Raw genomic sequence first — 17,908 nt, 5'->3', positions numbered from 1 at the left:
CCCTTTGTAGCACCTGTTAATCTTCCTCTGACATTCCAGAGAGTTACCATGCAATGGGTAGATGGATTTTCTCAGCTGTGGTGAAGGCAATCCATCTAGGAGAAGGAAACTGATGAAAAACTAAACCTGATAGCCTGTTAGCTTTGTAAGAAATCTAGTGATAATTTCACAAGCAAAATACCTACTTTCAATTTGTCATAAGACAGTATTTTTTTTTTTTAATTTTTTTTTATATTACATTTTCACCCCAAACAAAGCACATTGCCACTCAGGTGTAGGGGGCTACTATCAGAGTCAGCAACTACGGGGGCACTATGTAGGGATTTGGGCAGCAAGATGTCGATTCACGTTGCACTTGAACTTCTGCATGTCAATACAGTTAGGGAATCATGATCCTGGAATGGAATTCCAGAGTCTAGCGGTTCTGGGGAAGAAACTACTGGAGTAGAAAGATCTTTTACATCTAGAGATCTCTACTGTGTGGGGGTGGAATTTAGCTGCCTGTCGGGTTTGTCGAGGGTGTCTGCGTCGTGGGGGCACAAGTGTCTGCAGTTCATCAGAGCATTCACCATTAAAATACTTGTAGAACAAGCAGAGGGATGCAACGTTTCGTCGATGGTTCAGAGGCTGAAGCTTAGATGCCAGTTCAGGGCCTATCAGATTGGCGACTCTTTTTTTAACCTTGTCTAGGAGCGAGAGACTAGTAGTAGACGCACCAGCCCAGATGTGATAACAATACTCCATACATGGGCGAATGGTGGCCTTATAGAGATACAGGATACTTTCAGGTGTCAGTAGTTTTCTAGCACGGTAGAGAGAGCCTACCTTTTTTGCAGCGGCCCTGGCAATGTTTTCAATATAATTGTTCCAGCTCATGTTTCCTGTGAACGTTAGGCCAAGGAGTTTGAAATATGTACTCTCAGACAGGGAGTCACTGGCCATTGCTATTGGTGGTAGAGAAGGTTTCTTGTAGTTATTGAACGAAACCAGTTTGGTTTTGGCAGCATTGAATGAGACTATCCATTTATGTCCCCATTCCACTACAGATTGGAGGTCATCCTCTAGTGTTTCTGCCATTTCTTTAGATATGTGTTCATTTGTTTTCCTGTCATGCCTGTTATAGAGTGTAGTGTCATCAGCATATATACCCATCTCAGAGGCAGTTTTGTCGGGGAGGTCATTAATAAATATCAGAAACAATAGAAGTCCAAGAATAGACCCCTAAGGCACTCCCACATTTATATCACACTGTTTAGATGTTCGACCGTTGAGGACAACCTGGATTTTTCTCTTGTCTAAGAAGGATTCAATTATTCTAAGTATTCTACCAGTGATACCGTATGATTTAATTTTCCTGAGGAGACCCTTGTGCCATACCCTGTCAAAAGCCTTAGATATATCTACAGCTACTGCCATACCCTGTCAAAAGCCTTAGATATATCTACAGCTACCGCTCTGCCCTCCCCCGCTTTGTCCAGTGAATGTTATATACGTTCAGAGATTACAGTGAGAATGTCAGCTGTGGAACAGGCTTGTCTAAATGCATATTGTTTGTCAGTCAGAAGTTTAGCGTCTGTAAGGTGCCAGACTAGAGCATGGTTAATTATGGTCTCAAATATTTTGGGGAAGAGTGGGAGGAGGCTAATGGGGCGATAATTTGATGGGTCAGTTCTTTCGCCAGAATTCTTGAATATTGGTACCACAGAAGCGGTTTTCCAACAGCCTGAAAAGCATGATTCATTAAGGCATTTGTTGAAGAGTTTGGAGAGAACTGGAGCTACTTCGGCTGAGCACTTTTTTAATAGCACAGCTGGGATGAGATCAGGTCCGCATGCTTTAGAAGTGTCAAGATTTATTATGTATGAAAGTAGTAAAGCTTGGAAAACTGTCATGTCGGTGCACAATCTGATCTAACTAGAAATAGTGAAACATATACGTATACTAGCTTCATTAGCTTCATAGTAATTGGTCATTTGAATCTAATGTTTGGCATTGGTTTCTCTGGTATTTTTCTAGTCAGAATTCTTTCTAGAAGGACATCAAGGGTTATAGGAGAGACCACATGAATGTTGCCAAAGTGAAACTGATTTTTGTGGAATGAAACTGGATTTGAACTTGGGACACTCAGGTTGTCAGTCCGTGTTAACAACTAGACCAGTCACGTCTCGTAGTAATTGGAAAATTAGTTCCAGTTTATCTTGTACATACAAATGTATAAAGATATCTAATTTTATTTTATGTAGAGATATCTCTATTCGTATGTATCTGATACATGTCTTTTCTACTTTTTTTCATAGGTTCCTCTTGGTGCTGGCATTGCACTTGCCTTCCAATATCAGAAGAAACCAAATATTTCTATCGCCTTGTATGGTGATGGGGCCGCTAACCAAGGGCAATTGTTTGAAGCATACAACATTTCGAAATTGTGGAATGTTCCAGCTATTTTTGTATGTGAGAACAACGGCTACGGCATGGGAACAAGCGTTGACAGGGCAGCTGCTTCCACAGAATACTACACACGTGGTGATTACATTCCTGGCATCTGGGTACTGTATCATTATTATCATCATTATTACCAGCAGAAACTGTGGAAATTCCACGGAATGAGAAATATATTTAATAAACAAATGTGTTCTGATGAAGCTGATATTTTTCTGAATAGCACAAAAAAATTTAGGGTGCATCTTTCCAATAGTATGTCGTCCTCAGGGATGCCAGATCATAAAAAATATTTGAAACCAAAGCTTTGAGAAAAAAAGCCAAAAAAAGCCAAATTGATAATTGTAGCCAATTTTCACAAAAAGAAAAGCTAAATTAAACATTAAAATTGTTAAAAGAAATAGTGTGTGCATAAACATATTTTTTTCATGGTTTCTAATCTTCAATTTGGTGTTATTGTTTGAAAATTTGGCTACAACTATCGATTTGACATTTTTTTTACTTCTAATATTTTTATGGTCTGGCAACCCAGAAGATGATACACTATTGTAAAGAAGAACCAAAATTAGTTTTCTGGCCAGAAAAACCAATACAATTTTTGTTGCCCAAACAGCTTCAAATGGTTAAATTAACAAAATTTGGCTTTAAAAAGGCTAATCTGGCAACTCTGGACAAGAATATGAGAGTAACCTCCCTTTTTAGTCTCATTTTCAAATATCTAATTACTGAAAGCTTAATGTACAAACTAAGAAACCAGCAGAATATTATATAGATTATTCATTCCATATTGTTTCCACCTTTTTTATTAAATTTGTGATACTTCTTGATATTTCCCACAAAAGCGATACATTCGTTTTAAGTAGCTAAATTGTCTTGACTACAGTAATCAAGTAATAATTTAGTAAGTCGCCTTGAATGAGTGTTTGTGGTCGGAGTTAGTATATCTTTTGCATATGGCTTTTGATATCTATCTCTCCCAGGTGGCTCTATTTATGGCTTAACTAGCCAATCATATTCGTGTAAGGAGTAACCAAGATGTACTCCTATTCATTACATTAGTTATATAGGAGAAGGCCCGGATGTTTTTGATTGCATAATGGATCTTAAATGGATGAGCTATCACTGAACAGTCAATTAGTACCAGCATTAATTGAAAGCACTTCATTTTTTTCCCCTGACTGTAGAGTAGCATCAATCCATCCCCCTCCATGTTAAGAATGAGTTTGATAATTTTCTTCAGATGATAAATTAAGTGAATAAAGTTTTGGTTCTTGTCCAGAATTCAACCTAATTTTTAAAAAAAGTAAAGAAAAATCTTTGTATGTACCTGTCATATTTCCCAAATTACGTAAATTGATAAAGTAGTTTTTTTTATTATATAGAAAATCTTTTTTTTGCGATTGATTGCAATTTGTAGACATTACAAGGCTTAACTAGCCAATCATATTCATGATTCGTATTTGATCTCTATTTCTGTCTCCATAGTTTGAATTGTCTCTTATTTGTTTAATATGGCAGACCAAGACACACCATCCTTGCTTTCAATAAAATTTACCTTTTTAGTAAAAAAAAAAATGTATTTATTTAAAAAAAATTTTTTTTATTATTTATTTTTTTTTTTTTTAAGCATGGATGTTTTAAATTGTAGAAAGTTTGACTGGCCAATGACAACTTACAAGCCTATGATAAGACAAAACTGTACACAATGGAATCTGGAGAGAGTTGACCTGCAGATTTCCGAGAACTGAAAATTAATATCAAAATGTTTGACCTCTAAACAAGTAAAATGAACACAAGAACATTTCGCAAATAAGTGCACAGATTGAGGGGATTCATGCTGTTTCCAAACGTAGTTAATTATTTTCAACATTTTATGCCTTGGCAATGCTGGGTAAATCTTCTAGTTTTTAATTTGTTTCAAGACATTTTTTTTATCTTAAAAACAAAAGTTTGCTACTTCAGCGAACATTTCCATAGCAATTATCAGTTTTGTCTCACAACTAAATTTTGTTGGAATAAGTTCTTGTCATTTTACTGAAATTAAACAATGATCAGTACATTAAGTTTAAGTACAGGTTTTGACAGAAAACACTTCACCTTGACATTCTAGATTTACAGTAAATCCATGTTGAATGAATGTCTCCTTTTTTTTTTATCTGTATTTTTAAAAAAAATCTTTTTTCATCATCTGATAAAACGGTGCCAAATTTTCATATCCCAATATATATTATTATATATAACAATAAACTAAAACCTAAATGACTAAAAAAAAATTTTTATAAAGCAAACCTATTAAAATAGTTCTACTCAATTAAGAGGAGCAATTCATAAATTAAAAAATGAGGAATAAAAATTTAATTATTAGGTCAAAGACAAAAATGAGAGGAAAGTGTAAAAGAACGTCTTTAGGTCATGACATTTCGAAGCTAGATGCTTCTTATCAGAATAGGAGGAAAACTAGTATTATAACACTATATGGGTACCTGATGATTTGATAGTCTTATGTAACTTTTATTACTCATCTTTTTAATTTATGAATTGCTTCTCTTAACCGGGTAGAGCTTCTACTATGTAAATGCATTTGCTTTATAAAAGAAAATATTCTTTATATATATATATATATATATATATATATATATATATATATATATATATATTGGAAAAGACATTCTACTTGGCATCCATGGCATCCACTTAGCTTATCACTTACATCTGCTCATTAATCTCCAGCTGTATATGTACACACGTCTATAAACATGTGCGCGTATCCTGTGTATATATGGGTACGTGAAGAAGCATATGTGGTAGTGCGCAAGTGTATATACATGCATGTTCACATGTGCGAGTATGTTCGTGGGATGCATGGGTGCCCAATTCAAAGTTTTATGAAAGACTTAGTTTTGAATAGAGGCCACACATTGCTGACCATTCCAAGACAAAAATACTGGAAGGGTCATATTCAAATAGATCTTTACCTTAATGGCTATACCCGTGCCCCTCCTGTTGCTAACTCTGCCCGCACGCTCCTGTTTTCTATCCTTCACACTAAGGAAGATCGAAGGATCGGTCGAAAATTATGTGCTTTTGAAGGAAACATTCTTTTTTTTTCTTTTTTTCAAAAGAATTTTGTATTCCTACATGTCAACACACAGGAAATAAATACAGAAAAGATATAAACATTTATATATTTTTTGTATTGATTTTTTATTCATATTTAAATATATATATATATATATATATATATATATATATATATATATATATATATAGCTTTAAGTAAAAGAGAAAAGAGAAAGATCAATTCCACAAATTATATATATATATATATATATATATATATATATATATGATGTTTGTTACATAGAACTTTATTAAATCATCAGGTACCCATATAGTATTATTATACGGTCTTTATTTTGATAAGATTTTAACTTGAAATGGTATGCTCTAAAGAGGGGTTTTTTTTTTTTTTTTTTTTTAAATTTTTTTTTACACTTTCCTCTAAGTTTTGTACTTATTGGCTTGATGATTTGATAAAGTTCTATGTAACTTTTATTCCTCATCTTTTTAATTTATATATTTTTTAATTTAAAAATTTCAAACAGGTTGATGGTATGGATGTGCTGGCTGTGAGAGAAGCAACCCGATTTGCACGTCGTTATGCTCTTAAACAGGGTCCTATTCTGTTGGAGTGCGTCACCTACAGATACAGTGGACACAGTATGAGTGATCCAGGAACCAGGTAAGCAAAGTACTTCTTTTGAACATTCGTCACCTGAAAATAACTTTTTATTGGCAGCGATACCTGGCGATAAGAAACTCGTGATGCTATAGAGCAGAGCCAAAACCTAGGAGAAACGGAAAGTCGGTTAGAAAAGAAATGAACAAAAAGCTGGTGATAGGCTGCCTAAATCTTCTGCCCTCTTGAGACAAGATGATACCTCCATAGTTTTTTTTTTTTTTTACATAGGCATTTCCAGTTATAAAGGCCTTAAGGCCACTCGAGGATAAGGGTTAAAAGAGTGTACAGAAGAAATTGGACAATATAGTAATCATTAGTAATGGAAATTTGGTAAATTTGTTAACTTATATGGAACGGTTCATCAAAAACTTTTTTACGTTAGACTTGAAGACAACCATATTGTAATCAGCTGGAAAGCAGGAAAACAGAAGACAATTCCATAGGCATGCAGTTCTAATAAAGAAGTTTTGCTCATGAAATCTACTTTTAGGTTTAGGTACAGATAAAGAGTGGGGGAAATTATTGATAGTGATTTCTGCTAGACGGGTGTATCTTGTGAAAGTTTGGCGAGGGGGGGGGGCCATAGATTGGAGCACTTACCATGAAAATAGCGATAAAGCAGATACAAACTCGCAGCATCTCTTCTGTGACAGAGGTTACAGGAAAGAGAAAAGGACATCCCCTACGAGGCTACAAAGTCTACTTTTAGGTTTAGGTACAGATAAAGAGTGGGGGAAATTATTGATAGTGATTTCTGCTAGATGGGTGTATCTTGTGAAAGTTTGGCGAGGGGGGGGGCATAGATTGGAGCACAGCCGAGCACTTACCATGAAAATAGCGATAAAGCAGATACAAACTCGCAGCATCTCTTCTGTGACAGAGGTTACAGGGAAGAGAAAAGGACATCCCCTACGAGGCTACAAAGTCTATTTTGAACTCTATCAAGGCAGCTCCTGCCCAGATGTGGCAACAGTACTCCATCCTTGGACGTACCTGGCTCTTATATAGATAGAGAATTGCATCAGCAGTGATCGATCTACTGGATCGATAGAAGGATCCCACCATTTTTCCAGCGGCTTTGGTAGGGGATTTAATGTATGTGTTCCACTTAAGATCAGGAGTAAAAGTCAAGCCCAGAAGCTTGTCAAAACATGAAGCCTCCCCAAGACAAGAGCCATTCATTTCAACTGATGCCAGATGAGGATCAGAACGTTGATGATGTAAAGATAAAAGCTTAGTTTTAGATGCATTAAAAGTAACCAGCCACTCCTTTCCCCATTGTACCACATGCTCAGGATCAGAGGAGAGAGAATCAAAGAGAATTTGGTCGTTTACGGTCTTAGACGTGCTACCATAGATAGTAGTGTCATCAGCATAAATGTCTACGAATGATGTAAGGATGTGATTTGGAAGATCATTAATATAGATCAGGAAAAGAGTTGGGCCCAGGATGGACCCCTGAGGGACTCCAGCATTAATACTGAGAGCTTCTGATTTCTGTCCATCAGCCATTACTCTTATGAACTCTTATGCACAGGAGACTTATTGGCCTGTACTGAGAGGGAGATATCAGTAAGAAATTAGCATTTTCAGATCTATTTATGCTCTATTTCAAATCTACTTGCCAGATAGAATCGACACATTTTTCCACGAGAAAACCATTTACACAATTAATAAAACAATGAAATAAAAATAAAGATTAAAAACTGAAATAAATATAATATCAGCACTTGCATCTAGAAAAGAAATATTACGAAATTCATAACTTAACTGCTATAATAAGACGTCCTTCACGGCTGCAAATAGGAATTGATTCTGCTTGAAATAAAATTCAGCGTTTTCATTTTTGAAAAGAAAACGGTCATTACGTGACATAGCTCGCTACTTGGACGAGCATAAATGCTGAAGTCGTCAGTTTCCACTGATCTGGAGGCAGTCTAAGGAAAAAGACTGGACAGGATTTTTGGTTGTATTTAGGAGTTGGTAGATAGTTGGAAGCTCAGGGATATCCTGAGTGAGTTTGGCTTCAAGGAGATTGTCGTAGATGCAATGAAACGGACAGATCTTGGTAAAGATTTAGTAGATTGGCAAGATGAGCTGATCAACTGAATGACAGTCTCTACAGATAAATTATCTCGGCTAGGTCTTAGCTGATACCTTGGAATTTGACTAAATCATTTTCACTACCATTCATTTTTGTGTCTTTCAGCCTATTTTTTTAATCGTGTGCTTGGCACTTCTGCAGTATATGGACAGTGGCAATGTTAGGAGGTGACAACTCTAATTTCTACTTGGTCAAATACCACATCAAATAAGTAACAAACAAGATTTTTTTTTTTTTCCGAATACAAACATATTTGAAAATCAAAGCATTTATTGTCTAAAAATATATCATTTATTGTATAAAACTGAATCAAAATCATAATTGGAAAAACATTTATTGAAAAGTCTGCATAAGAAAATATAATTTTAATAAAACGATTTTGTAATTAAGATTGGATTTTTATAAAGTAAATTTAAAAAAAAACTTTTTTTATTGACCAAATTAATAATTTAAATGAAATATTTTTCGAATTAAAGCAACATTGGATTTTTAAGATAGTTTCCAAAGAATTTCCCAGAAAGTATAAGTTGTTGTCCCCTGTTTTTGACCACGAAGCACCACCTGGCAATAGTTTAGTGAAATGCACAAAAAAAATGGCTGCTGTCCATGCACTTCAGAAGTGCTATGTATTTAATAGAATAACTCTTATAGTTTGTTTTAAGAGAAATCAAGGTCTTGCATCAAATTATTGGCACATTAAAGAGTGATTATCATTTATTATGAGAAGGAAGATCTGATGTTCCTTGAGATTTAATGGGGTTCACTGTGTTTTTATTTTTTTTATGATGCATATTATTTTGTTTCTACTGAAGCCCTTCCTGTTTCACCCCCTAATATAGTCAGAAGAAACTGAAATGCTGGAGAACTTTCTGTATTAGTATCTTATACATATAGTTTAAATTTCTTTAAAATTGGATATACATATTTGAGGTTTTAAGATGTTTTTTCTTCCTCTGTATTTAGAGTTGGACCAGGTAGACGTTCTGCAAAGAGCGGTTACAGTGATTCAGAACCATCAATAGATGGTAACATTTAATGCTACTAAGACTAAGCACCTTTCCTTTTTACAACTACAAAAAAAAACTCAATCACAGATTGCCATGAGTCCTCAGCTTAATGTTTACAAGCAACATGAGTTGGAACAAATACATTGAGGATGTTGCCAAGTTGCTGCAAACGTGGGCTCCCTCTATCATGTGAAAAAAGTACTCACACCAGAGAGCATCTTTACAAAATCACAATTCAGCCATGTATGGAGTACTGCTGCCACATCTGGGCAGGAGTATCTTTGTCTTTTAGACAAGGTCCAAAAAGTAGTCTCCAATCCAATGTCCAGCATTATCAGCCAAACTCCAATCAGTGTCCCATCGCCACAATTTCACATCACTGTTCCTGTTTTTACAAGTGCTTTGATGGAATATGCTTTGATGAACTCTCAGCACTCCTGCCCCTTCAACGCACATACTCCTGACTAACCCGACAAGCAGGAAAATCCCATCCCTTCACTGTTGAGGTCTCTAGATGGTAGAGCTTCTACTCTAATAGTTTCTTCCCTCCAACTACTGGACTTTATACTTCCCTCCCTATCTTCTGCTTCTCAGATTATACTAAAATGCAGGTTTAAATGTAATCTGAGCAGACATAGCTCTGCTCAACTCCCCTCAGTCTCCCGCTAGACACGATCCCAATAGTAGCCTCTTATGTTCCAAGTGGTAATATGCCTTGTTTGGGATGAAAAAAAAATTATATAAATTTAATAAAAATAGTATACGTTTGAAGTTTTAAGGAGGGTTATGTTCCCATAACTCTTTTCCATTGTCTTCCCTGCTAAATTTTACATTAGATTCAATTTTAGATTTTATGTAGATTATGTAACTTTGTATTCTATAGGGAATAGACAAACATCACACATACATAGTTGTACATAGTGATTTCACATTTTTGATGTGTTAAATGACCAAGTATATGAGCTTATTTTAATTTCTGATATCCTCAAAACAAAAAAACAATATGATTACCCATCACTACAATGCTTTCATTCTTGATGGAACGTGTACTTGTGTAAAAAAGACTGGAATAAAATAACCTATAAAGACTACATAAACTAATTACAATTTACTAGCAGGATATCTATCCTGGTATTTCTTGGAAAATTAATGAAATCAAGAATGGTAACTCCCAGAAGAAATTTGAGAAAAAAAACTACTTTCCTTCAAAATACTAAATTATCTACAATGTAGATTATTACCATTGTAACAATTATTTGCCAGGGAGTCTAATAGTGTATCTCGCAGGAATGTTTCTGGAAGGGCTGTTATGCTTGGCACAGCATGACCAACTTCCCGAGGACTAAAGAGAAAGTCATCCCTTTTTAAATGAAGGGGTTAATCCTATCTGTAACTTGGTTGGTCTTTGGCAGGCTTTAGGCATTATTAATTCTCTCCAGAGAATTAATTTCCTTGGCTGGGACTATCAGCTGAAATTTAAATGATTGTAATAAGGAGCAAACAGCTATATAAAAATATATATTCTTACATTTCAAGGGACATAAAGTCTGAGAGTTGACTGAGCAGGCTTTTTATGACCAACTACTGCATGGTCAAGATTCCAACTGCTCTCATGGTGACAAAGATAAGAGAAAGCAAAAACACTAATATATATAAAAGAACGAACTTGAAAAAACTTGATTCACAAGTTCATTTGATTCAACCTTTTTGATCTTTTGCGAGCCCTTGACTTTATAAACATTTGTCAAGTTCAGCCAGAATCAAATCTGATTGACAACACACTTTTTGCTATCAAACTGTCTCTCCCAAGTTTGAATGTCTTTTCGATTCTACATGTCTCTCCATGTGAACCATAAGTCAGGCACAAGGCTCCTCAAAAAAGGCGTTTATAATTGTGCCACACTGTGGTTAATATAGTAAAAAGAATAGCATTCTCAAATAAGATCATCATCAGTTCAACATCTGTTTTAAATGATTTTATCCTTTTTCATTAATTTAAATGCTGATGATTTTATTAAATTTCTGTTTAGTTACATAATCAACTAGCTGGATGTCTGGCGTTGCCCGGTCGTACAATACGCTTATACATAATATTTTAATTTATGCAGATTGCGTACGTATTATTATAAAATCAATCATCTATTGAATAATATATCTTACGAGGAATAATTTGCCTGGTGGACTTATTTGCAAAAAAATAATAATGTCATTCATCAAATTTTGTCTGTTTACAATATCATGTCAGCTGACATTTGGGCTTGACGATCTTTTAAAATAGTCTTTCTTCTCTTATAGATAAAAACGAAATTTAACAGGAAAATATTTTACTTTACACCAGTGTAACGTAAAATATTCCCCTGTCAAAATTCAAGAGTATTTTTAAAATTGGCTTTTTAAAATTTATTTTTTATTTTTCAATACTTATCGAATCAATTTCTGTACAAAACATATCGCAAGAAAATTGCCAGACATATAAATTAGCTTTGTGTGAAATTTTCAAAAGATAGGCTCAACCGTTTCGGAACCTATGAGGAAGGAAATTGCATACACACAGTGAGTTTCATTTAATAGTAGAGATAGTCATTTTTTATATATTTTTATTTTATTGCCAAATGTTTTTTTTTTTTTTTTTTTTTTTTTTTTTAAAACTTTTTCTCTTTCTCTATCATATTTAAACAGTTATCGTACACGTGCAGAAATCCAGGAAGTTCGTGAGAAACGAGATCCTATTTCAGCTCTGAAGGAACGAATGCTCTCCAAAAACTTGGCTGTTCTCGACGAATTGAAGGTAACATAAATTTTTTTTTTTTTTTTTTTTTTTTTTTTTTTACAAAAACTTTCTAAAATAGCACGCTGAAAGTGCAACACTTCTACACCCTAGTTGTATTGTTAAAAGTTATAAGATACTTAACTAATGAAATGTTAAAATTCAATCAGTAGTACTTACTAGAAGGGAGGCCCAACGTTACCTGGGATTGAATGGGGACTAAAAAAATGTTCTACATTTCCAATACTTTATTTATGTCATCGAAATTTGTAAAATTGCTCATTTTTCAATCAAATTGATTGGCTCTCTAGTCGAGGATCCACTGTGGTGCACTGTGAGGAAACTTTACGTGCTTCTCACAATATATTGCAGTCTACATTGCATTGTTAATTTTATCAAATTTTATATAATGGCTTGAATTAAAGTTTAGAATGCAAAAGTCAAGTATCATGGTTCAGTTGTGTTGCATCAAAAAACATTCATTTCAAACATGCCCTTATCTTATCAGAGAACCTACTTTTGATTGTATATGTTGGATCCTTCTGCTTGTGCATTGATAAAACTTCTCAAATCCACTTGTGATGTTAGGTTGTATAAGAATGTTAACTTTGGTCAAAATTGGACTGATTCTTCTTTAATCGGATTTTTTCGATTATCCATTTTTGATACTTATCAGACATTCCAATACAGAAGCTACCTAAGAACACTCCCAGACACGTCAAGAACATTTGTGCAAAACTTTTAAAAAATCGGACCAGCTTCTTTGGAGTCCTTAGGGAACACTCACACACTCACAGAAAAAGTGCTTTTTCTATATAAGTAGGTGTGAAAATTCTCATACAAACACAGTAAAACATAACCTTATTAGTATCTTTGCTCTTTGTGAGACTAATTTAGACTCTACATGTGGATTGTTATCTGCCTCTTAGCCGTTTAGACTCTTCCACTCTTGCTATTTTTTTCTTTGCAAAGATCTGCCCATTTTACGTGTCCCCTATCTTGAATTTTTGAAGTTGTCTATGCTGCATTTACAGTAGAGCCCCGGGATACGTTTTTTTTATTTTTTTTTTTTAGGTTACGATATGGAATACAATGTTTTTCCAACTCCTGGTTATGGTATTTGCCCTTCCTCACAGTGTTATTTATAATGTTCTTTGATTATATACATATGTACTACATACTGTACTGTATTTCGTTACTAATCTTTCATATATATACTGTATAAAATTTTGCTTAGGCTCCGTCATACAGCAATTTCATTTTATGATCCCAACCGTGGAATGGATTAATGCCATATCCCGGGATTCTACTGTATTTAAAAAAAAATGTTTTTTTTTGTTTTTTTTTTACCATTCCCATAACAGTGACTGCTTTGTTGTTGATGCTATATTAAACAGTATTCATAATGTATTACAACTTCATCTGTTTTTTTTTTTTTTTTTTTTTTTTTTGTCTCATGGCCCAAATTGTTACACACTTTCTTAATAATGACCTTCTTTACCAATAATTACTTTTTTCGTTTGTTTCTGAATGATATTCTATTTTCTCTTCTACATTGAGTTCTTTTGATCATGTTGAGGCTGATTTTTCTGTGAAGTTTTCTATAAGACATTTAACTGCTGAAAGGCTGATTGAGACCAGCTATGCAACATTCTATGACGTTCCGTGGGAGTTTGTTTTGTATGTCTCTAAATGTTGCTGCTAGAAAAAAAACTTTACTTCAAAGAATGACATGGTATCCCCACCCCCACATAAGCACTCTGCGTTTCTCTTAAATTTTACTTCTTGTTAACTAAGATTGTAATTTCACTAGTTAAACATATTTTTTAATTTTGTTTTTTATTACTTATCATTAGCACCTCATCCAAATTGTCTTCAGTTCTTTGAACTGCCTTCTCTTCACACATACACACACACAGAGGGGAGGAAGGTTGGAAAAATGATTTCAAACTTTTTTTTTCCCGTTAGTTACTTACATCTGTATGATAGACAACCCCTATTACTTGGCATTTTGTTCTTTTTATAGTAGAGATCATAATCCGTGCGATTGTGGTTCTTTTTTGGCATCTTAATTTTTGACATCTTAATCCTTAACAGAAAACTAAAATCATTATACAAAACTGGTTAAATTCGACACTGCTGTTAAAAACTCCCTACTCTAAATCTCAATCTGCTGTCAAAATTCGTTACTCCAAATCTCAACGCTCTGTGAAAACTCAACTCTTGAACATGGTGCACTGCCGAAACACTTGCTACTCCATCATCAAAATCTAAAAAATGACCCAGTTTGAAAAATCAAGTTTTTATATCCAACTGGAAGTGTCTTATTTGCATATTAGGTGACAGTATCGCAAGCATATAAAGGGGAAAGGCAGACATTTTTTTCTTCATTCTTTTTGCCTGCACAGGACTCTACAGACTGCACAGAAACAGGTTTGTACTAATTTTTTTTAAAGCGTTTAGTCACAGAAGAGTAACTTATTTTGCCTTTCAGACCACAAAAACGTAAAATATAACTTGTCGAAAAAGTTCATTCAGCAAGATCTGTATTAGTTGTTTCTCATCTTTTTAAAACCGTATATGGTTATGGTACTGTCACTTTGCAACTGCTTTCTTTCTCATTTGATCACCCCGAAACCATTCAGATGTGAGACATGCAACAGTGTTTCTCTTTGCTTGGATTTTTTTAAGCTTTGACACCCAATAACCGACCTGATAGACTTCACAAATTTATTTTTCATCTGATCACGAACAACCCAAGTGATCTCCATGTCTCTAGCACATATCATAGTTTGATTATGCTTTAAACAAACATTTATTTTTGAAGCGCCCTTGTCATATCAAAGAGCCTATTGTTGATTTTTATATGTCGAGCCTTTCTGCTTGTCTGCTTGTGTGGTAACAAAACGTCTCAAATGCACTTGTGATGTTAGACTGTATAAGGCGTTAACTTTAATAAAACTTGCCTGTTCCTTCTTTCATTGGATTTTTTCGATTATTAATACTTATGGAAGACATTGTGATACAAAACTAATCTAAAAACATTACTAGGCACATTTGTGTGAAATTTTACAAAAATCCGCCCAGTTGTTTAGGAGTTCATAGGGAATGATCTCATACACACACAGATCTTTTTATATAATAATAATAGGAATAGTGATAAATGACTGAAAAAATAACTTTGTGAAATATGCATTATTTAAGCCATTAGGTCCCACTGTCCTATAAATAGGATGCTAAATAATTTATTTTTAAAATCTATAAGATAATATATAATAGTTCTGCTTATTGCAAAATTACTTTGAAGGAAGGATAAAATTCATCTGTATTTATCAATTTCTCCTTCAGATTTGTTGGAACGTTCTTAAAAAAAATACTTGTGAAATTTGCTAAAATTCTATTTGTTCAATGATGTATGAATTTGAGTTTTGCAATAGTAAACCACTAACTTATTGCAAAAAGTGCAATGTAACTCTTTGTGTGAACTGCTTAGTTTCTTACTATAATGTGTAACTTTTACCTTGAATTTATAGCCTTTTTATTTCTAAAATATATCACGTGTATCTGGCGTCCTATTTAGAGGAGTAAATATTTTGCTATCTAAAAATAACTTTTTCCTTTCAATTTGTGTATTGCACAAAGTTTCAACTTAACAGTAAAAAAAATGTAGATATCCTGAGATTTAATGGGTCCATGCTTATCACGTTTTGGTGAAATGTATACCTTTTTTTTTTTTTTTTTTTTTTTTTTTTTTAAGCTAAAAGCCAAAAAAATAAAAAAGCAGTTATTAATTTGAAGAGAATAAGGTAAACTTAGACCAGAGAAAAGGAAGGTTTTCCAGATTTTTTATTTTTGCCAATTTGTTAATGCTTTTTTTTTTTTTTTTTTTTTTAATTAGAAAATTGACCTCGAAGTTCGTAAAGAAGTTGATGTAGCTGTCACGGCAGCAAAGTCTGACCCTGAATTGCCAATAGAAGAACTCTACACTTATGTCTACAAGAACCCTCCAAGTGGGATGAAAATCCGAGGCTGTGACAACCTGTCTTATTTCCCAACTGTTTGAGGATAAAGCCTCTGTAAAGTTTTAAAAAATTTATTTATTTTTTTGTTTTTCATTTTCTTTAAAGTTATGAAACCTCAGTCACATGAACAAACAGATATCCAAACTAAGATGATCCCGGCCCGCATCCTGAAATATTTAAATAATTTTGTCCGTTGAGATGATAGGAACACTGTCAACTTTAGAATCAACTTGATGACTTCACATTTTAAGATCTCCAACCCTTCTCTATTCCTGGAATATCTCCTGCCTGATCTCCCCTAACCACTTTTTTTTTTTTTTTCTGCCTGGTGAGTTTGTCCATGACGTCGCATTCAAAGAAGACATTTTATTTTTTTCTCTTTAGAAAATCTTGGGTTACTAATGGAGTGGGTCAAATCGTTTTAAAACTAGAAACTTGCAGTGAAACGCTTTCTTCACTGACTGATCTCGTAGCATCTCCAAGATTTATTTTATGACCAATGTTTACTTATCCTAGAATTTTGATAAATGTACGAGGTTGATGTTTCAATTCATTATAGATGCTCTAATCACTGAATTTTTCTGTGACTCCTCATCTGCCATTCTAATGTCTTGGTGCAGATTATCCTGTGATCTATTTTGTTGCGTTTTTGTTTGAATTACTTAGCTAAACCTAATGATCTCGAAACCTGACCAAACCTGTGGATAAATCCATAGGGTTTGTTAGATTTGCATAATGAGGCATCAAATTTTTACGAGAACACTCAGATTCTAAAGTATCGCATCTCAATGGCAGCTTTTTACCATTCTGTTTGCTGTCAGTCAATGGCTTGCAGGACTACATCTCTAAACGAATTACGTAGTTGTCTATTGATATTTCATTTGCTCATACATAACTGCTCAGTTTAATCAACTAGACATTCTTATTCTCTGCCATCTGTATAGGCTGGACAGTTGAACTGAAGGTAAAAATAAAAACTAAAACATACACAATGATTAAAAATAACAAAAAAAACCCTAAGAATAAAACTTTTCTTTTTTTCCTTTTTCTCTACAAAAAAAAAAAAGGCACGAATTAACTGTTTGTTGACAGGAACTGCAAAAGTAATTTCTGGAGCAATAAAAAATTTTTGAACACAAAAGAAAAGACTGTCATCGTTCTTGTTTTCTAGTTATTTATTGTCCAATTTTTGATATTTAATTTTAGTGAAATGAAAATGTCTAGAACGTCTAGGAATTATCTCCCTTTTCGCTTGAACCGCCTGATCAAAGTTGGTTTTAGCTCCAAAGATAAACCAGAGACCCTGGTTGGTTTGAGCCTCCTAAATCATTGTGATACAGGTTGGCTTTGGCCTTTTTCTAACCAGAAACTCAAATATGAGAAAAAAAAAATTTTTTTTTTTTTTTTTCCCCTAATAAAATTCAGTTTTTCCTTTATTGTAGAAACACAAGCTAACTTAAAAAGTTTATTTTTTTGGCATTTAAATTTTAATTAAGGTAAAAAATTACTTCTTTCCAAATCCTTTTCCTGACTCACTCTTGTCAGGAGTTTTAGCATATCTGGATACCAATAATTGCAGGCAGGTGTGCCACCATCCGGAGCTGATATTCTAAAAATAAGAACTTTCAACATGTACTATTACCGCACAGTTTAATGTCTTCTGTTCCCAGCTGCTGGAGTTGGATGCCTTAATTATCATGTTACCACTGGTGTTGATGGCTGCTCTTTACGCATTACGATCATTGACCAGATGCTCTGTGATGTTTGGAGTATGGAGGTCCAGCCATTGTTTCCTTGACCGTCCACAGTACTTACCCTTGACATCAA

The 17,908-nt window shown here is 34.1% G+C and overlaps 1 protein-coding gene across 1 annotated transcript in view; it reads left to right on the top strand.

The window, feature by feature from the left end:
* LOC145303540 (pyruvate dehydrogenase E1 component subunit alpha, mitochondrial-like) overlaps window positions 1-17,227 on the top strand; it is a 42,335-nt gene extending 25,108 nt beyond the window's left edge. The window contains exons 6-9 of the mRNA XM_080145007.1: window positions 2,298-2,546; window positions 6,045-6,181; window positions 11,972-12,080; window positions 15,958-17,227. Of these exons, the coding sequence (XP_080001133.1) occupies window positions 2,298-2,546; window positions 6,045-6,181; window positions 11,972-12,080; window positions 15,958-16,122 (660 nt within the window). The 3' untranslated portion in view covers window positions 16,123-17,227. The remainder of the gene's footprint in view (window positions 1-2,297; window positions 2,547-6,044; window positions 6,182-11,971; window positions 12,081-15,957) is intronic.
* The last annotated feature ends 681 nt before the right edge of the window (window positions 17,228-17,908 follow it).

This window comes from Euprymna scolopes, chromosome 19 (genome assembly GCF_053919585.1).
Source record: "Euprymna scolopes isolate OS-2025 chromosome 19, ASM5391958v1, whole genome shotgun sequence".
NCBI lineage: Eukaryota > Metazoa > Mollusca > Cephalopoda > Sepiida > Sepiolidae > Euprymna > Euprymna scolopes.
The sequence above is the reverse complement of the archived record's forward strand: the minus strand, read 5'-3'. Positions and strand labels throughout refer to the sequence as shown.